General features: G+C 49.8%; 1 protein-coding gene across 1 annotated transcript in view; it reads left to right on the forward strand.

The window, feature by feature from the left end:
* JPH3 (junctophilin 3) overlaps positions 1-19857 on the forward strand; it is a 103755-nt gene extending 83898 nt beyond the window's left edge. Inside the window, exons 4-5 of the mRNA XM_073554918.1 lie at positions 2052-2950; positions 18382-19857. Coding sequence (XP_073411019.1) covers positions 2052-2950; positions 18382-18462 — 980 coding nt within the window. The 3' untranslated portion in view covers positions 18463-19857. The remainder of the gene's footprint in view (positions 1-2051; positions 2951-18381) is intronic.
* Positions 19858-21983: the final 2126 nt, after the last annotated feature.

Here is a 21983-nt window from a genome sequence, read left to right on the forward strand (position 1 = left end):
AGCCTTCCACTTCCGGATGATGCTCCCAACAGTGGAGACAGGTAGGCCCAACTCCTTGGAAAGGGTTTTGTACCCCTTGTCAGCCTTGTGACCCTCCACGATCTTGTCTCTGATGGCCTTGGAATGCTCCTTTGTCTTTCCCATGTTGACCATGTATGAGTGCTGTTCACAAGTTTGGGGAGGGTCTTAAATAGTCAGAAAAGGCTGGAAAAAGAGATAATTAATCCAAACATGTGAAGCTCATTGTTCTTTGTGCCTGAAATACTTCTTAATACTTTAGGGGAACCAAACAGAATTCTGGTGGTTTGAGGGGTTGAATAATAAATGACCCTCTGAATAAACTTTTCACAATTTAAAAAAAAAATTAAACAAAGAAATAACATTCTTTTTTGCTGCAGTGCATTTCACACTTCCAGGCTGATCTACAGTCCAAATGTCACAATGCCAAGTTAATTCCGAATGTGTAAACCTGCTAAATCTGCAGGGGGTTGAATACTACTTGTAGGCACTGTACATGGCTCAGCAGTCAGTATCACACAGGATAGGATTAGATACATGGCTCAGCAGTCAGTATCACACAGGAGAGGATTAGATACGCAGCTCATCACGCAGTATCTGACATGAGGGGCTCGGATACATGTCTGCGTATATTTGCTGGGACCTGTAGGGGCTTTGGGGGGATTGTGGCGACCCCGCCGCCTCCGCAGCGCTGGCAGCTCAGTGTCTGCCAGAAGACGCTGCATAAGGCTGAAGTAATCCTGATCCTGGAGGGGGAAGGGCAGGTTGGCAAGCAATTAGCCGGCGCGTCCCTAGAGCCAGGTGCTTACCACAAGATCAGCATCCTGCTGCGGCTGCCAGTCACATGACCCGCGCTACCCACCCTTAGCGCTGCCGCCGCGCACACTGTCGGATACCGTTACCCTGTCACCGCCTCTCGGCCTCACAGTAATGAGCCCCTGTGGGCTCTGCTACATGTGTGCAGTCCCCCGCCCGCCCCTCATGCATATACACTGGGTCAGTCGTGTCTCGAGTGCAGATCATTCTGCTCAGAATTCTTGTATTACTGAGAAGATGAGTCCTGGAGCACTGACACCGCCATTCCTCTGTTACTTTTACTGGAAATGTAGTGCCTGCTGGGCCTTAACAATCCCGCGATCCAGGGGGCTTGTCCGGAATCGGCAGTGCTGATTGGACAGGGCCACACTGTGCAGGGCCACGCCCCACTGCACCATGCAGGGCTGTAAGGACAGATGCTCGGAAATAGATTTTTCATGGGGAATGTGAGTGTCTACTAAACATACACTGGGGTCAGGTCCGCTCACACCAGGTTTTCGGCAGTAGGTTAGATACTTACATTTTTCTAATAAATGGAAATAATTATCGAAAAGTGACAAGTGCATTTAAAGGGGAAATCACCAAATTCCATCTTTCCACGCTGCCTGTTTCTGCCGTCCGTGGTTCATCTCTGCACCCATCCCCCTTGTATAGTCAGTAGCGCCCCAGTCATGGGCTGACAGCCGGGCCCCTTACACGCTCTTGAGGGGCCACTAGAGGATGCAGGTGGCTGACTGATCAGGACGGGGGAGGCAGTTGGACATTTTCTTCCACTTTTCTTGCTGCCATTTCTGACTTGTATTTAAACGAAGGGGAAAGCCGTGCGTTCCGATGGGGAGAGTAGTCGCGGCTAGAAGTAGTCAGCGCTCTGTGACTGTAATTGCAGCTAGCGGGCGTCCATAATTTATGAGCTACAGTGTCAGCGCAGGGATAGTGTAACTGAGAAGCCTGGAATCTGTGCCGCAGCGCGACCAGAAGTGATTTCATCCGGGGAGAGGGGGGCGACGTAGTGACTTAGAAAATGAGGCGAGGACCCTCAGGGGAAGGAACGAGCCCTCGTCCATGGAGGTAGTGGTGTCATGTGACAAGCTATTATCGCAGTTGCCCCCTTCTGTTCAGGATTATTAGGGTAGACCCCCCAAGTACTGTCTAAGACTTTCGCAGCCAGTTATGCCACTGTCATTGGTAACTTTTCTTTTCTGACTTTCCGTGTTCAGGGCTAAAGTGCCAGAGGCCAAAACATCAGAACTCATGTGACGACATCGAGGTCATCTCAACGGAGACGCCGCCGCAGCCGGACAGCCCAGAACTGTACAGGAAAGGGACCACGCCGTCAGACGTGACGCCAGACGACAGCCCCATGAGAAGCCCCCTGTGCAGCCCGCCGTCCACCCCACCACAACCAGCGCCCAAGTCTAGGAATAAGAGCGCCCACTTCTCCCGACAGTTATCTGTGGACGAGGACCGGGGAGGGGACATTCAGATGTTGTTGGAGGGTCGGGCTGGGGACTATGTCAGACCCAACAGCTGGGTGGAGGTCGGTGGGAGCAGAGTCGGGATGGTGGCGGGGAATCCTCTGGGACCTTGTTCCATCCCTGAAGAGCTCATGATGAAGAGCAGCGGCCACAAACACGTGGTTTCCAACCACAAGCCAAGAGAACGGTGGGCCGACACCCCAACCACCGTATCGTGGACTTCCCACAGGACCCACAACCACAGCCCGGGCGCGAACAAGCTCCTGGAGGTGGACGAGGAGAAACTCAGCAACTACGAGATGGAGATGAAGCCGCTGAAGAGAATGGATTCTTATATGCAAGAGATTCACACCCAAAAAAGACACTACAGCAAAGCGGGGTCCCGGAGCCCGGCCGAGGGCCACCACCTGGAGGAGCGCATGTACGGGGTCCAGAGACTGCGCTCCAAACCTCAGAACAAGGAGAACTTGCGGCCGGCAGCTGCTGCTGAGCCCACCGTGCAGAAACTGGAGACGCTGCGGTTTGGGGAGAAGGGCGAATCGCGGCTCCTGCGACGAGATTTAACCCTTTCCCCACCACAGAAATCTTTACCTGTTGCACTAGAATCCGACGAGGAGAACACGACTGAGCTCAAACCCACGGTAAGGTCCGAAACCCTCGCCCACCGCCACGTTTAAAGCACACATGTCCTAACGAGGCCCCCAAAATAGTTGTGTGTCCCACGAGTGCTTGCGTCATGTTAATGTCAATAAACAAATGTAAATATTAGACAAAGACAATAATCACAAAATGCAGTTTATAAAAGAAGGTCTTTATTAAGGGAAAAAGAAATCAAAACCTACAGGGCCCTGTGTGAAAAAAGTGATTGCCCCCCTCTTACAACATAAAGTAACTGTAGTTTATCACATCTGCGGGAAGCTGAGTTCACATTCCCTAGCCACACTCAGGCCTGGCCTGATTACTGCCACACCTCTTGTTAATCAAGAAATCACTTCAATAGGACCTGCCTTAAGTGAAAAAAAAAAATGATAAGCACTGGTCACCATGAAAGTGATGGTACCATGATTAAGACTTCTAGCTGAAACACGTTGGGTATGTATTGTGGACTTTCATGGTGACCAGTGCGCTTTTCATTTTTTACTACTTTTTACGTTTTTTCACTTTTAATTGGAATTGTTTGCTGGAGAACCACCCTCTTTCTTTTGTACGCTGCTCTCAAGTCCCAGACTTGTGATTCCTTGTTTTATCTTTGTGTAATATTTACATTTGTTTGGTGATGGAAACATTTAAGTGACAAACATGGAAAAGAAAAAGAAATCAGGAAGGGGGTGAACACTTTATCACACAACTGTATATCATAATGCACCGCCCGGTGTACACCCATGTTGTACTTATTAGGGTCTTAGCACCTCAGCCTTTACCACAACCATACAGAAGGGGGGACGTCACTAATTACACGGAGGAGGGGGCATGTCACTAATTACACGGAGGAGGGGGGATATGTCACTAATTACACGGAGGAGGGGGCATGTCACTTAATTACACGGAGGAGGGGGCATGTCACTTAATTACACGGAGGAGGGGGCATGTCACTAATTACACGGAGGAGGGGGCATGTCACTAATTACACGGAGGAGGGGATATATCACTAATTACACAGAGGAGGGGGACATGTCACTAATTACACGAAGGAGGGGGCATGTCACTAATTACACGGAGGAGGGGGCATGTCACTAATTACACGAAGGAGGGGGCATGTCACTAACTACACGGAGGAGGGGATATATCACTAATTACACGGAGGAGGGGATATATCACTAATTACACGGTGGAGGAGATATATCACTAATTACACGGAGGAGGGGGCATGTCACTAATTACACGGTGGAGGGGGCATGTCACTAATTACACGGAGGGGGGGATATATCACTAATTACACGGAGGGGGGGATATATCACTCATTACACGGAGGGGGGGATATATCACTCATTACACGGAGGAGGGGATATATCACTACACGGAGGAGGGGCATGTCACTAATTACACGGAGGAGGGGCATGTCACTAATTACACGGAGGAGGGGACATGTCACTAATTACAAGGAGGAGGGAATATATCACTAATTACACGGAGGAGGGGATATGTCACTAATTACACGGAGGAGGGGGCATGTCACTAATTACACGGAGGGGGGATATATCACTAATTACAAGGAGGAGGGGATATATCACTAATTACACGGAGGAGGGGGCATGTCACTAATTACACGGTGGAGGGGGCATGTCACTAATTACACGGAGGAGGGGGCATGTCACTAATTACACGGAGGAGGGGGCATGTCACTAATTACAAGGAGGAGGGAATATATCACTAATTACACGGAGGAGGGGATATGTCACTAATTACACGGAGGAGGGGGCATGTCACTAATTACACGGAGGGGGGATATATCACTAATTACAAGGAGGAGGGGATATATCACTAATTACACGGAGGAGGGGGCATGTCACTAATTACACTGTGGAGGGGGCATGTCACTAATTACACTGTGGAGGGGGCATGTCACTAATTACACGGAGGGGGGGATATATCACTAATTACACGGAGGGGGGGATATATCACTAATTACACGGAGGGGGGGATATATCACTAATTACACGGAGGGGGGGATATATCACTAATTACACGGAGGAGGGGATATATCACTAATTACACGGAGGGGGGGATATATCACTAATTACACGGAGGGGGGGATATATCACTAATTACACGGAGGGGGGATATATCACTAATTACACGGAGGGGGGGATATATCACTAATTACACGGAGGGGGGGATATATCACTAATTACACGGAGGGGGGGATATATCACTAATTACACGGAGGGGGGGATATATCACTAATTACACGGAGGGGGGGCATGTCACTAATTACACGGAGGAGGGGGCATGTCACTAATTACACGGAGGAGGGGGCATGTCATTACACGGAGGAGGGGGACATGTCACTAATTACACGGAGGAGGGGGACATGTCACTAATTACACGGAGGAGGGGGACATGTCACTAATTACACGGAGGAGGGGATATATCACTAATTACACGGTGGAGGGGGGGATATATCGCTAATTACACGGAGGAGGGGGGGATATATCGCTAATTACACGGAGGAGGGGGCATGTCACTAATTACACGGAGGAGGGGATATGTCACTAATTACACGGTGGAGGGGGGGATATATCGCTAATTACACGGAGGAGGGGCATGTCACTAATTACACGGAGGAGGGGGACATGTCACTAATTACACGGAGGAGGGGGCATGTCACTAATTACACGGAGGAGGGGGCATGTCATTAATTACACGGAGGAGGGGGACATGTCACTAATTACACGGAGGAGGGGGACATGTCACTAATTACACGGAGGAGGGGATATATCACTAATTACACGGTGGAGGGGGGGATATATCGCTAATTACACGGAGGAGGGGGGGATATATCGCTAATTACACGGAGGAGGGGGCATGTCACTAATTACACGGAGGAGGGGGCATGTCACTAATTACACGGAGGAGGGGGACATGTCACTAATTACACGGAGGAGGGGATATATCACTAATTACACGGTGGAGGGGGGGATATATCGCTAATTACACGGAGGGGGGGGCATGACACTAATTACAAGGAGGAGGGGATATATCACTAATTACACGGAGGAGGGGGACATGTCACTAATTACACGGAGGAGGGGGGATATGTCACTAATTACACGGTGGAGGGGGGGATATATCACTAATTACACGGTGGAGGGGGGGATATATCACTAATTACACGGAGGAGGGGGGCATGTCACTAATTACACGGAGGAGGGGGGATATGTCACTAATTACACGGAGGAGGGGGCATGTCACTAATTACACGGAGGAGGGGGACATGTCACTAATTACACGGAGGAGGGGATATATCACTAATTACACGGTGGAGGGGGGATATATCGCTAATTACACGGAGGAGGGGGGGATATATCACTAATTACACGGAGGGGGGCATGTCACTAATTACACGGAGGAGGGGGGATATGTCACTAATTACACGGAGGAGGGGATATATCACTAATTACACAGTGGAGGGGGGGATATATCACTAATTACACGGAGGAGGGGGACATGTCACTAATTACACGGAGGAGGGGGGATATGTCACTAATTACACGGTGGAGGGGGGGATATATCACTAATTACACGGTGGAGGGGGGGATATATCACTAATTACACGGAGGAGGGGGGCATGTCACTAATTACACGGAGGAGGGGGGATATGTCAAAAATTACACGGAGGAGGGGGACATGTCACTAATTACACGGAGGAGGGGATATATCACTAATTACACGGAGGAGGGGGGGATATATCACTAATTACACGGAGGGGGGCATGTCACTAATTACACGGAGGAGGGGGGCATGTCACTAATTACACGGAGGAGGGAATATATCGCTAATTACACGGTGGAGGGGGGGATATATCGCTAATTACACGGAGGGGGGCATGTCACTAATTACACGGAGGAGGGGGGCATGTCACTAATTACACGGAGGAGGGGGGCATGTCACTAATTACACGGAGGAGGGGATATATCACTAATTACACAGTGGAGGGGGGGCATGTCGATAATTACATAGCATGGATTAACCCCTGATGTTTCAGAACCGCCTCCACACCCGCTGGCCGTTCCTCCCCTCTGTGACAGGACGCGGTGCGGGGGACAGCTGGGATCTCGGTGCACCCATCGTATCCAGCCAGCGACCATCACTGCCGCACTTGGTTGGCTGCCCGGATCTTGTTGCTAGGCAACTTTTTGTGCTTCCCCCAGTCACCTGACCACTGCTGAGAGGAGGCCGAGGGGTGGAGGGGAGATCACAGATTACACAGGGGGGCAGGGCATGCACTAATTACATGAGGGACATATCACTAATTACCTGGGGTGGGGGATATATTGCCAATTACCCAGGGGGGGGACATGTCCGTAATTACACAGGGGGGTATATCACTTATTACGGGGGGATACGTCATCCTTGTATCTTCTGTCATCTGTGGTTCTGGTCACGTGACTTGTATATGACGTGATGACATCACAGATCTGCGTGTGGAGGGTCTCGGCCTCAGTGCAGGGGGAGAGGATGTGCACTGCTGCTGCGTCTGAGGGGGCCAGGCCTGCAGCACTGCGGGGGGGGTGACGTCTGAGGGGGCCGGGCCTGCAGCACTGCGGGGGGGTGACGTCTGAGGGGGCCGGGCCTGCAGCACTGCGGGGGGGAGACGTCTGAGGGGGCCGGGCCTGCAGCACTGGGGGGGTGACGTCTGAGGGGGCCGGGCCTGCAACACTGCGGGGGGTGACGTGCAGGACATTGTGTCTTTCCTTCAGCACCATGGACAGTGCCAGGACCGAGAGCCATTATCCGCCCCATAGAAATGTATGGAGACTGGGGGAAGCGGTCACGTGACAGCGGCACAGCTCATGATGGCGGTGTTATAGTCGGACGATGGTGACTGCGGCACCACTCATGATGGCGGTGTTATAGTCGGACGTTGGTGACAGCGGCACAGCTCATGATGGCGGTCTTATACTCGGACATCGGTCACAGCGGCACAGCTCATGATGGCAGTGTTATACTCGGACATCGGTGACAGCGGCACAGCTCATGATGGCAGTGTTATACTCGGACATCGGTCACAGCGGCACAGCTCATGATGGCGGTGTTATAGTCGGACGATGGTGACAGCGGCACAGCTCATGATGGCGGTGTTATAGTCGGACGTTGGTGACAGCGGCACAGCTCATGATGGCGGTGTTATAGTCGGACGATGGTGACGGCACAGCTCATGATGGCGGTGTTATAGTCGGACGTTGGTGACAGCGGGACAGCTCATGATGGCGGTGTTATAGTCGGACGATGGTGACAGCGGCACAGCTCATGATGGCGGTGTTATAGTCGGACGATGGTGACAGCGGCACAGCTCATGATGGCGGTGTTATAGTCGGACGTTGGTGACAGCGGCACAGCTCATGATGGCGGTGTTATAGTCGGACGTCGGTGACAGTGGCACAGCTCATGATGGTGGTGTTATAGTCTGACGATGGTGACAGCGGCACCGCTCATGATGGTGGTGTTATGGCCGGACGTCTGTGACGGTGGCACCGCTCATGATGGTGGTGTTATAGTCGGACGTTGGTGACAGCGGTACAGCTCATGATGGCGGTGTTATACTCGGACATCGGTCACAGCGGCACAGCTCATGATGGCGATGTTATACTTGGACGTCGGTGACAGCAGCTCGCCTCATGATGGCGGTGTTATAGTCGGACGATGGTGACAGCGGCACCGCTCATGATGGCGGTGTTATGGCCGGATGTCTGTGACGGCGGCACCGCTCATGATGGTGGTGTTATAGTCGGACGTCAGTGACAGCGGCACAGCTCATGATGGCGGTGTTATAGTTGGACGTCGGTGAGAGCGGCACAGCTCATGATGGCGGTGTTATAGTCGGACGTCAGTGACAGCGGCACAGCTCATGATGGCGGTGTTATAGTTGGACGTCGGTGAGAGCGGCACAGCTCATGATGGTGGTGTTATAGTCAGACGATGGTGACAGCGGCACCGCTCATGATGGCGGTGTTATACTCGGACATCGGTCATAGCGGCACAGGTCATGATGGCGGTGTTATACTTGGACGTCGGTGACAGCAGCACGCCTCATGATGGCGGTGTTTTAGTCGGACGATGGTGACAGCGGCACCGCTCATGATGGCGGTGTTATGGCCGGATGTCTGTGACGGCGGCACCGCTCATGATGGCGGTGTTATGGCCGGATGTCTGTGACGGAGGCACCGCTCATGATGGTGGTGTTATAGTCGGAAGTCGGTGAGAGCGGCACAGCTCATGATGGCGGTGTTATAGTCGGACGTCGGTGACAGCGGCACAGCTCATGATGGAGGTGTTATAGTCGGACGTCTGTGAGAGCGGCACAGCTCATGATGGAGGTGTTATAGTCGGACGTTGGTGACAGCGGCACAGCTCATGATGGCGATGTTAGTCGGACGTTGGTGACAGCGGCACAGCTCATGATGGCGGTGTTATAATTGGACGATGGTGACAGCGGCACCGCTCATGATGGTGGTGTTATGGCCGGACATCTGTGCCGGCGGCACCGCTCATGATGGTGGTGTTATAGTCAGACGTCGGTGAGAGCGGCACAGCTCATGATGGTGGTGTTATAGTCGGACATTGGTGACAGCGGCACAGCTCATGATGGTGGTGTTATAGTCGGACGATGGTGACAGCGGCACCGCTCATGATGGCGGTGTTATGGCCGGATGTCTGTGACGGCGGCACCGCTCATGATGGTGGTGTTATAGTCGGACGTTGGTGACAGCGGCACAGCTCATGATGGCGGTGTTATACTCGGACATCGGTCACAGCGGCACAGCTCATGATGGCGGTGTTATACTTGGACGATGGTGACAGCAGCACCGCTCATGATGGCGGTGTTATGGCCGGATGTCTGTGACGGCGGCACCGCTCATGATGGTGGTTTTATAGTCGGACGTTGGTGACAGCGGCACAGCTCATGATGGCGGTGTTATGGTCGGACGTTGGTGACAGCGGCACAGCTCATGATGGTGGTGTTATGGCCGGACATCTGTGACGGCGGCACCGCTCATGATGGTGGTGTTATAGCCGGACGTCTGTGACGGCGGCACCGCTCATGATGGTGGTGTTATAGTCAGACGTCGGGGAGAGCGGCACAGCTCATGATGGCGGTGTTATAGTCGGACGTCGGTGACAGCGGCACAGCTCATGATGGTGGTGTTATAGTCGGACGTCGGTGACAGCGGCACCGCTCATGATGGTGGTGTTATAGCCGGACGTCTGTGACGGCGGCACCGCTCATGATGGTGGTGTTATAGTCAGACGTCGAGGAGAGCGGCACAGCTCATGATGGCGGTGTTATAGTCGGGCGTCGGTGAGAGCGGCACAGCTCATGATGGCGGTGTTATAGTCGGACGTCGGTGACAGCGGCACAGCTCATGATGGTGGTGTTATAGTCGGACGATGGTGACAGCGGCACAGCTCATGATGGTGGTGTTATAGTCGGACGATGGTGACAGCGGCACCGCTCATGATGGCGGTGTTATGGCCGGACGTCTGTGACGGCGGCACCGCTCATGATGGCGGTGTTATAGTCGGACGTCGGTGAGAGCGGCCCAGCTCATGATGGAGGTGTTATAGTCGGACGTTTGTTATGATTGAGTCACCGTAGGAGGCAAAAACAGAAATGCTAGCTATGTCCAGAAAACCAGAGAAGTTGGCAGCTATCGGATTGCAGACCCCTGAACCTATCAACACAACTAGCAGTAGCCGTGGGGGGTTCCTACGATGCCCTAGACCCCTCGATCACAGCCGGAGAATTAAATAGGCCTAAAGAAAGAAAGGGGAAATCTAAACTGCCCCAGAGCAGACCCCAAAGCAATAGGCAGCCCCCAACATATAATGACGGTGACGCAAGATGAAAATACTAACACAGACAGAAAGATAGACTGAGCAAAGAGGTGCCCAAGCTAACTAGATAGAAAAGGACAGGAAGGCTGCTGTCTGCAATCCGTGAAAAACCTTATGAAAATAAGAGCCAACAGACTGACAGTGAAAAAGGCCCTGAAGACGCTAGGCTTCAAAAAAGCTATGTCAGTACTCAGGAATATACTGAAGACAGAGCTACAGGCAAAAGGAGATTCAGCTCACCCCAGCAGGGAATGGCAGAATACTGAAAAGCAAGGAAAACAAAAAGCAAAACATAAAGCTAACAGGCAAAACAGAAAACTTAGCTTTAAAGGAGCAGGAATCAGACTGGTGTCCTAGAAGTCCACAGAGAAATCACCCGCAGGGCAGAAGGGCGTCGGCAGCCTTATATCCAGTCCGTGACTCCACTCAGCCAGTCATCCTCATTAGACTCAGGTGCCTGATAATCAGGCACATTACCCTCCTTTACCAGAATAGGGAGTTCACCAGTCCCCAGTGACGAAGGGGAAAATGAACTCACAACAGTACCTCCCCCTTGAGGAGGGGTCACCGAACCCTCAACCACGCCACCAGGGCGATCAGGGTGAGCCCGATGAAATGCACGCACAAATCTTTTGGCATGAATATCAGAGGCAGAGACCCAGGAATTATCCTCCTGACCATAACCCTTCCACTTAACCAAATACTGGAGTCTCCGTCTCGCCAGACGGGAATCCAGTATTTTCTCTACCTCATATTCCATGTTACCTTCAACCAATACAGGGTCCGGAGGTGCCACCCCAGGAACAACTGGTTCAACAAACCTCTTCAACAAGGACTTATGGAACACATTGTGGATTTTAAATGTGACAGGAAGAGCCAAACGAAAAGAGACCGGATTAATAATCTCCAAAATCTTTTAAGGTCCAATAAATCTAGGCTTAAACTTAGGAGAAGCCACCTTCATAGCAATATTTTTTGATGATAACCACACCATATCACCAATCTTAAACTGGGGACCAATGGTCCTATGTCGATTGGAAAACCGCTGGGCCTTTTCCTGGGAGAGAGATAACTTATCCACCACTTGGTCCCAGATCTGGTGCATTCTCTCCACCACAGTGTCAACACCTGGGCAGGCAGAGGGCTCCACCTGCCCTGAAGAAAATCGAGGATGAAACCCAAAGTTACAAAAAAAAGGTGACATCAAAGTGGCAGAACTAGCTCTATTATTCAAAGCAAATTCGGCCAAGGGCAAAAATGAAACCCAATCATCCTGATCCGCGGAAATAAAACATCTCAAATACGACTCCAAGGTCTGGTTTGTTCTCTCTGTCTGCCCATTGGTCTGAGGGTGAAAAGCAGAGGAGAAGGACAACTGAATTCCCAACTTAGAACAGAAAGTCCTCCAAAATCTAGACACAAACTGAACTCCTCTGTCAGATACAATGTTCTCAGGAATCCCGTGTAAGCGAACCACCTGTTGCAAAAACAGGGGCACCAACTCAGAGGAAGATGGCAACTTAGGGAGTGGTACAAGATGAACCATCTTAGAGAACCTATCACAAATCACCCAAATAACAGTCATTCTTTGAGAGACCGGCATATCAGAGATGAAATCCATTGAAATATGGGTCCATGGCCTCCTGGGGACCGGCAAAGGAATCGACAACCCACTAGAGCGAGAACAAGATTTAGACCGGGAGCAAGTCCCACAGGACTGCACAAAATTCCTGACATCATGAGACAAGGTGGGCCACCAAAAAGAGCGACTCACCAGATCTCTAGTACCAAAAATACCTGGATGACCAGCCAATGCAGAGCAATGAACTTCAGACATCACTCTCTTCTTCCACTGGTCAGGAACATACAACTTTCCACTGGGACAACACTCAGGTTTGTCCTCCTGGAACTCTTGCAGAGCAAGTCTCAAATCGGGCGAGATGGCAGAAAGAACTACCCCTTCGCCTAAGATGGTAGCAGGCTTGGTCACCATAGGAGAATCAGCAAAGAAACTCCTAGAGAGGGCGTCTGCCTTGACATTCTTAGTTCCAGGAAGAAAAGAGACCACAAAATCAAAACGTGTAAAAAACAAGGCCCACCTAGCCTGTCTAGGGTTCAAGCGTTTAGCCGACTCTAGGTAAATCAAATTCTTGTGGTCAGTGAGGACCACAACTTGATGTTTAGCTCCCTCCAACCAATGTCTCCACTCCTCAAATGCCCATTTCATGGCCAACAGTTCCCGATTCCCCACATCATAGTTACGTTCAGATGGAGAGAACTTTCGGGAAAAGAAAGCACAGGGATTCATTTTAGATGTTACAGGATCCTTTTGGGACAAAACAGCTCCTGCACCAATCTCAGAAGCATCCACCTCTACCTGGAACGGGAGTGAGACATCAGGTTGCCGCAAACCGGGGCGGAGGTAAATCTTCGCTTCAGCTCCTGAAAGGAAGCAACAGCCTCAGGAGACCAATTCAACACATCAGCACCCTTCTTAGTCAGATCAGTCAATGGCTTGGCAATACTAGAAAATTTTGCTATAAATTTCCGCTAAAAATTAGCAAAACCCAAAAACTTCTGGAGGGCCTTCAAAGAAGTGGGCTGAACCCAATCATAAATGGCCTGTACCATTTCAATAGTTGACGGAGACAAAATAAATCCCAAAAATGAAATCCTCTGTACTCCAAAAAGGCATTTCGATCCTTTGACATACAGTGAATTCTCCCTCAAGATCCGGAACACAGTCCGAATATGTTCCACATGAGAATCCCAATCCTTGGAGAAGATCAAAATATCATCCAGATAGATAATCAAAAATTTATCGACAAAGTCTCGGAAAATATCGTTCATGAAGCACTGGAAGACAGAAGGGGCATTAGTGAGCCCAAAAGGCATCACCAGGTACTCAATATGTCCCTCCGGAGTATTAAACGCCGTCTTCCATTCGTCCCCATGCTTAATGCGAATAAGATTATACGCCCCCCTCAGGTCAAGCTTGGTAAACCAGCAAGCACCTCTAACTCTAGAGAATAGATCCGAAATCAGGGGTAACGGATACTGATATTTAATAGTAATTTTATTGAGGGCACGATAATCAATACAAGGCCTTAAAGAACCATCCTTTTTGGCCACAAAAAAAAAACCGGCACCTAAGGGTGAAGAGGATGGTCTAATATGACCCTTCTCCAACGCCTCCTTAATATAGGACCGCATAGCCTCGTGCTCGTGCTATTACAGATAAATTGAAGAGCCGACCCTTGGGAAATTTACACCCCAGGCTTAGTTCAATTGCACAGTCATAACTCCTATGAGGAGGCAAGGACGCAGACTCATTCTCACTAAATACATCATAAAAGTCCGCCAAATAGTCAGGAACATCATGCGACTGAGGAGAGGTGGAAAAAACCGGAACCTCACTAAAGGCACACCGACAACCCCAACTCACCACAGACACAGATTTCCAATCCAAAACTGGATTATGAATTTGCAACCAGGGAAACCCCAGAACAACGGCATCATGCAGACCATGCAATACCAAAAATCTGCAATTTTCTTGATGGTCTGGGGCGACCCGCATGACCACCTGGGTCCAAAACTGAGGTTTATTTTTAGCCAAAGGAGTAGCATCAATCCCCCTCAAAGGGATAGGCGTCTGCAGAGGTGTCATCGGAAATCCACAACGTTTAGCAAAATCCAAGTCCATTAGGTTTAGCGCTGCTCCCGAATCCACAAAAGCCTTGGCGGAAAATGTGGACAGGGAGCAGATCAGAGTAATTGCCAGAAGAAACTTAGGTTGAACACCACCAACAGAAAACGTGTGTGCCAAGCGTTTCTCTCGTTTAGGACAAACAGAAATAATATGCGAGGCATCTCCACAGAAAAAACACAGCTTATTACGCCTTCTGAACTCCTGACGTTGCGCCTTAGACAAAACTCTATCACATTGCATAGGTTCAGACGTCTGTTCAACCGGTGGCAACACCTCTCGTGCAATCCTGCGTTCACGTAAACGCCGATCAACCTGAATGGCTAAAGACATAGAATCGTCCAGACCAGAGGGAACAGGAAATCCCACCATAGTATCTTTTACGGCTTCTGACAAACCCTTCCGAAAGAGAGCAGCCAAGGCATTATCATTCCAGGTAGTAAGGACCGCCCACTTTCGGAACTTTTGACAGTATAACTCTGCAGAATCACGACCCTGGTTCAATGCCAGCAGGGTCTTTTCAGCCTGATCAATAGCATTAGGTTCGTCATACAACAACCCCAAAGCTTGAAAGAATGCGTTCACCTTAGTCAGAATAGGATCATCTGGTTTCAAAGAAAACGCCCAATCCTGGGGATCGCCACGCAGCAAAGAGATGACAATTTTAACCTGCTGCGCGGAGCTCCCTGACGAGTTAGGCTTCAATGCAAAAAATAATTTACAATTATTTTTGAAACTCAAAAATTTAGATTGATCCCCAAAAAATACATCAGGTGTAGGGATCTTTGGTTCAACAGCATGCGAACGAGCAAGGTAGGCGGAAATTCCCCGCACTTCCGCAGCGAGCTGCTCCACACGATCAGACAATTGCTTTATCTCCATTGAGAGAGAAAAAAAAAAATTCCCCCCTACGGCCTCAGAGATATAGAGGAAAGAATATACACACACCTTTTTTTTTTTTTTTAAAAAAACAATTCTTTCCTGCTATTGAGTACCCTGGATCTGCGGTAGGGCGGGTGATTCTGTTATGATTGAGTCACCGTAGGAGGCAAAAACAGAAATGCTAGCTAAGTCCAGAAAACCAGAGAAGTTGGCAGCTATCGGATTGCAGACCCCTGAACCTATCAACACAACTAGCAGTAGCCGTGGGGGGTTCCTACGATGCCCTAGACCGCTCGATCACAGCCGGAGAATTAAATAGGCCTAAAGAAAGAAAGGGGAAATCTAAACTGCCCCAGAGCAGACCCCAAAGCAATAGGCAGCCCCCAACATATAATGACGGTGAAGCAAGATGAAAATACTAACACAGACAGAAAGATAGACTGAGCAAAGAGGGGCCCAAGCTAACTAGATAGAAAAGGACAGGAAGACTGCTGTCTGCAGTCTGTGAAAAACCCTATGAAAATAAGAGCCAACAGACTGACAGTGAAAAAGGCCCTGAAGACGCTAGGCTTCAAAAAAGCTATGTCAGTACTCAGGAATATACTGAAGACACAGCTACAGGCAAAAGGAGATTCAGCTCACCCCAGCAGGGAATGGCAGAATACTGAAAAGCAAGGAAAACAAAAAGCAAAACAAAAAGCTAACAGGCAAACAGAAAACTTAGCTTTAGAGGAGCAGGAATCAGACTGGTGTCCTAGAAGTCCACAGAGAAATCACCCGCAGGGCAGAAGGGCGTCGGCAACCTTATATCCAGTCCGTGACTCCACTCAGTCAGTCATCCTCATTAGACTCAGGTGCCTGATAATCAGGCTCATTACCCTCCTTTACCAGAATAGGGAGTTCACCAGACCCCAGTGACGAAGGGGAAAATGAACTCACAACAGACGTTGGTGACAGCGGCACAGCTCATGATGGTGGTGTTATAGTCGGACGTTGGTGACAGCGGCACAGCTCATGATGGCGGTCTTATAGTCGGACGTCGGTGACAGCGGCACAGCTCATGATGGCGGTGTTATAGTCGGATGTCGGTGAGAGCGGCACAGCTCATGATGGAGGTGTTATAGTCAGACGTTGGTGACAGCGGCACAGCTCATGATGGCGGTGTTATAGTCGGACATTGACAGCGGCACAGCTCATGATGGCGGTGTTATAGTCGGACATTGGTGACAGCGGCACAGCTCATGATGGAGGTGTTATAGTCAGACGTTGGTGACAGCGGCACAGCTCATGATGGCGGTGTTATAGTCGGACATTGGTGACAGCGGCACAGCTCATGATGGCGGTGTTCTAGCCAGATATCGGTGCTTCCTCCTTACAGTGTTTTGTCCCGCTCTCTGTACGTTTCCTCCGATTTGTCAGTCTCCTTCAGGACATTTCCCGGTATTGACCTCCGGTGTAGTTGCTGCTCAGGGATAAGAGCGGTGAATGTGGCGGGCTGCAGATCGTCGCTCATCTCCAGTCGCAGCTTGTAAAGAATTCTCGACAGACGTAGTTATCCCTGACTGTGTATATTGCAGCATTGACCTGTGGCTGGCGGGCGCTGCTCCTATCCCGCAGGCACTTCATAGTCAACGACCACTTTACATCAAATCTGGTAATAAAGCTGCAGTCGGGTCCTTGTTAGCGGTCGTCGGGTTGGGGCATGGCTGCATTTATGGTGCTAGATCGGAGGCGCCCACATGGGGGGCCTGAACCTGTGAATTATGCAGATTATCTCAGGCAATCACCTAATTAACATTTGCTTACAATGGATAGGTCCGTTACCTGTGTCGCCTTCTCATCACTGGGGTCCGGGGGTCACTTCAGTGCAGTCAGTCCTCGTGGCCATCAATATCTAATGAGGTTCCAATTCAAAATGTCGCGCTGCAATTGCAAAACCTGCAACGCGGTTATGTTGCAAACTTACTGTTGCGGTTACATACAACCTTACAGGAATACATAAAGTATGATTTTCAGGGAGCCCAGACCCTTAGGGGGCTGTCCGGTTTTGAAATTCCCTTTTAGGGATTGCTGAGTTTACATAGAGGGTCCACGTTATAATGGCTGTGGCCAAGAAAAGAGTCTCTGGCTGTGGAGGACTCGTCCTGTATTACACCATTGATCTACACCCTGCAAAGCTTCATTACCCCAGTGGGGGCGCCGCAGGGAAGACAAATCCTTAATGCCAGGTTTCCAATTATATCACTGGGGTCCCGGGTGGGTGGGTGCCTGGACTGAGCATGGACAGAGTAGCTGGTTCCGGAACTGTCATCAGGAGAGGCTGGAAAAGTAATTGGACATGTATCTGGAGCAGAGTCAAGTGGAAGGTGAAACAAATACACGTGATGGCAGGATGATCTGCTCCCTGAAAACTCAGGCGGCACAAAGCCACCCGAGCCGGCCCTTAAAGGGCTTGATCAGTGAGGTCAGAAGTGTTTGCTGGACAAGCACAGAGACAGATGGAAATAGTGGGAGGCAACAAAGCCCAACCCTGGAGCTGGGACAGGCCAAAGGTCCTTCTCCTAAGAAGGGATTCGTCATAGAGGAGGCCCCTTATAGTTATACTTTAGGTGATGGTCCCTGGTCGCACTAAACAAGCTTCTGTTTAGTTAGAGCCTATGATAAATAAATGTCAGTTCCCACCATAAATACTGTCATGAGCCATCAATAAAATACTGATCAGCGCAGCCACAACCCTGGGATCCACCGATCCAAAACCGAACGGTCCGAGTCCTGTTCCCAGTGATAGAGGCTGCAGGCTCAGGGGATTCCAGCCTTACCATGCTGTCCACTAGAGGGCAGGTTTTTGGTCACTTTTCCCCAGTGGCGGATTACCCCAGCTCCTTCTTTCCCGTCTGTTACTTGACCATTTCCTTTTCTTTCTTTCAGGGCTCCGCCCCCATCCTGGTCGTCATGGTGATTTTGCTAAACATCGGAGTCGCCATTTTGTTTATCCACTTTTTCATTTGACGGAACTGCTCCAACGTTTGCAAAAAAAAAAAAATAAGAATAAAACGTCAAAACATAAAACAAACAAAACTGTAGAACAATGGACGCTGCTTGTGGAGCCCGGAATGGAATGTAGCTCCGTCATCGGCTGATTTTCTGATTGAGCCTCTGCGTTTAATATTCTTTACTTTTATGTTTTTGTTGTTTTTTTTTCTTCCAAAGGAACAAGAAATTCCGTTTCAATCACAGTTTGCCTTTCCCCTCTCCCATGGGTAACGTCTTTTTATTGTTTTGTTTTTTTTTTGAGTAATTTTTGTTTTTTCTTGCTTGTTTGGCATGAGAGAATGCAAAAGATATTGACATTTTATACCCGTCCGTCCCTCCCCCGACAGTTGCGTTAATCACGTGCAAAGGGTTTAGAAAGACAAGACTTTTCCCTAACTCTGCCCCCTCCGAAGGAAGGAGCCATTTATGGTCAGAGGACTTCCTTACGCTGCCCCCTCTGCCTGGAAATGGTTCCGTTCCCGTCCATGATAACCAGGATTGTGCCATCCGCCTGATTACCTGATCATTACTTTTTATTTCTCAGCCGCCGCCGTCGTTTTATCCGGCGCTGAGATCAGCAAAATTTTCGTCCCGATTCATCGTCCAATGAGAGAAGCAGTTAGCTAATTTTTGAGAATATTTAGCCAATGGTTCCTTCTTTTATATGTTACGAGCGGGAGATTGAAAAATGGGGCGAGAATTTGGCTTTTCTCTAGAAAGAAAGGTGCGGCGATGGACATTTTACTGGACTGATCGGGGTCTTTTTCTGAAGATTATTCCTTATTCATCATGATTCTCTCCAAATAATCCAAGTTTTGCGACTCAAAAATTAGTTGAAAAAAAAGTAACATTTACAGGAAACCCCCCCAAAAAAAAAAAAAGTAATTGGCACAAAGAAGCCCTGCTGGCCCCAGAGTGGTTTGCACTTAGTAGCGGCTCTGGGTTCGGGTTTGCCCGCGGTCGCCCTTTTTGTGCCAGACTTTGCCCCAAAGTCTGAGCTCCACCCGGGGCGGAAAATAATAATAAAAAATGTCAGTTTCACCCAGGAAATAATAACCGTTAGTAAATGTGGATTATTGGAAACAATTGGTCTCCTGTGGAGTTTTCCTTTAAGGATCCGTATTTTTGCACTTTGCTGCTCAGTCCAGTAAAAGGTTTTGCCCCCTGTTCAGACTCGTCAGTCATCAGCCTCTGTCCCCACAGGGTATTGCACAATCCTCCTGCCGACCGTCCGGAGAGCGAGGATTTTTCGTTTTGGCCACGTCCTGCATTCTGCCCCCGCTGCATGCTTGCTTTTAATGTTCTGATCATCCTCTTACGCTCAATCAGGGTGTCGCCTGTCTGTTCAATAAACCATTTTAGCAATGCGAACATTTGCAGAACATTGAAAACTTGTTCTCCATGGTAAGTGTTTCTTTCCAGCAGCAGATTTCAGCGGTCTCCTGTCTCTCATAGATGTGATATCGCCGAATGGTCATAATGGGAAGAACCGATGGGGCGCTGGACCCCCTAGAGGTGGGCGCAGTAACGGTGGCGGCATCTTCAGTGTCACCCTCCCTCTGATGAACACTTCCTTCGTGGTTTCTCATTAAAGACTTGTAAGTTCTTGTCACGGGGTCCTTCTCCGATACCACACAATCAACAGAGTGAGGGAAGGGTGAACAATCCCAAGACCTTTATCACAGGCAAAATTAGAAGGTCCATAAACAATCCACCACACTGAGGATACAATAGTCCAGAACAAAAATGTAGTCCAGTAACAGGATAAAATGTCCAGGGAGATGAGAGTCCAAAACCCTAGCACCAGAGGATAAAAATGGGTTCTTCTCTCTGAAGTGCAGTCTTTACACGATCCTCTCCAAACAGGACCTGACTTGACCAGCTCCTGTTCTCCCCCCCCCTTCCTTGTGTCCAGGGGTAGTCAAACTGGTTGGGGCGGTTTCCAGGCCTCCTAGAGGAGAACAAAGGAGCCTTGGGGATTAATACACTACAGGGGGTCATCAAGAGACAGATACAGTCAGGCTGTAGACCCACAGGGCATCAAGAAAAACACTAGGAAAATAAGGAAAATAGAAATATACACAAAATGATATCCACATAGCATATCACACTATCAAAACCTCTCCCCCTCCCATAATAAGCGAGCACGCCATGAGGTCTTCCCAGACCTCTTGCCTGCTCACTTTAGTCCACATTGCTCAACCATTTATAGTTCCTTGTATAGTGGAAGGGGTAGGTCGGCCTGGGGAGCCTATGGTTCTTCTTGTCGAGACAGTCCATCGGCGTTCTGGTGTTGGCTTCCCCGCTTGTATTGGATGGAGAAGCTGTAGGGTTGTAAGGACAAACTCCACCGCAGCAATCTTCCATTGTCCCCTGATACGCGGTTCAGCCATGTGAGGGGGTTGTGGTCTGTAACAATTGTGAAGTCTCTGCCATACAAGTGTGGCTGCAATTTTTTTAGCGCCCATACGATGGCAAGGCACTCCTTTTCAATAGTGGCATAGGCAACTTCCCGATCCAGTAGTTTCCGACTGGCAAAAGCAACAGGATGTTCTTCTCCGGCGGCGTTCCCTTGGCTAAGTACTGCCCCAATCCCAAAGGTGGATGCATCCGTCTGCACGAGGAACCTGCGCTTATAATCCGGGGCAGCCAAGACAGGAGCAGTGACGAGGGCAGTCTTTAACACTGAAAAGGCATCCTCGCATGCAGTCGTCCACGTCACATTCCTAGGCATGTTCTTGCGGGTCAGGTCGGTTAGGGGCTTGGCCAAGGTGCTGAAGTTAGAAACAAATTTGCGATAGTATCCAGAAGTTTCTAAAAATGCAAGTACCTGCTTTTTAGTCTGGGGTCTACACCAGTTGCTAATGGCTTCCACCTTGGCAGGCTCAGGCCTTAGTGTCCCACCCCCTACTCTATGCCCGAGGTACTGCACCTCAGCCATCCCTATTTGGCACTTATCAGGGCGAATGGTCAGTCCTGCAGTAAGGATACAGTCCAGCACTATGCCCAAGTGTTTAAGATGTTCCTCCCAGGTTGTGCTAAAAATGGCGATGTCGTCTAAGTAAGCACAGGCAAAGTCCTGACATTGTTGTAACAGTCGATCCACCAGTCTCTGGAAAGTAGCGGGGGTAGTTTTCATCCCAAAGGGCATTCCCAGGAACTCAAAAAGCCCAAATGGAGTAATGAAGGCCGAGCGCTCCCGAGCGTCCTCCGTTAGGGGTATCTGCCAGTACCCCTTGCTCAAGTCTAACGTGGTCACAAATTGGGCACTGGCCAGACGATCCAATAGATCATCAATCCTGGGCATGGGATAAGCATCACTCTTGGTGGCATCATTTAGTCGTCTGTAATCAACGCAGAATCGTGTTGTACCATCCTTCTTGGGGACCAGGACGACAGGAGAGGCCCAAGAACTGTGAAATGGCTGAATAACTCCCAGTTGTTTCATCTCCTCCAGTTCGTTCTTTATCATGCCTTGAACAGCCTCTGGAACCCGG

Source organism: Dendrobates tinctorius, unplaced genomic scaffold (assembly GCF_039654945.1).
Source record: "Dendrobates tinctorius isolate UK_male_01 unplaced genomic scaffold, ASM3965494v1 ptg000214l, whole genome shotgun sequence".
Taxonomy (NCBI): domain Eukaryota; kingdom Metazoa; phylum Chordata; class Amphibia; order Anura; family Dendrobatidae; genus Dendrobates; species Dendrobates tinctorius.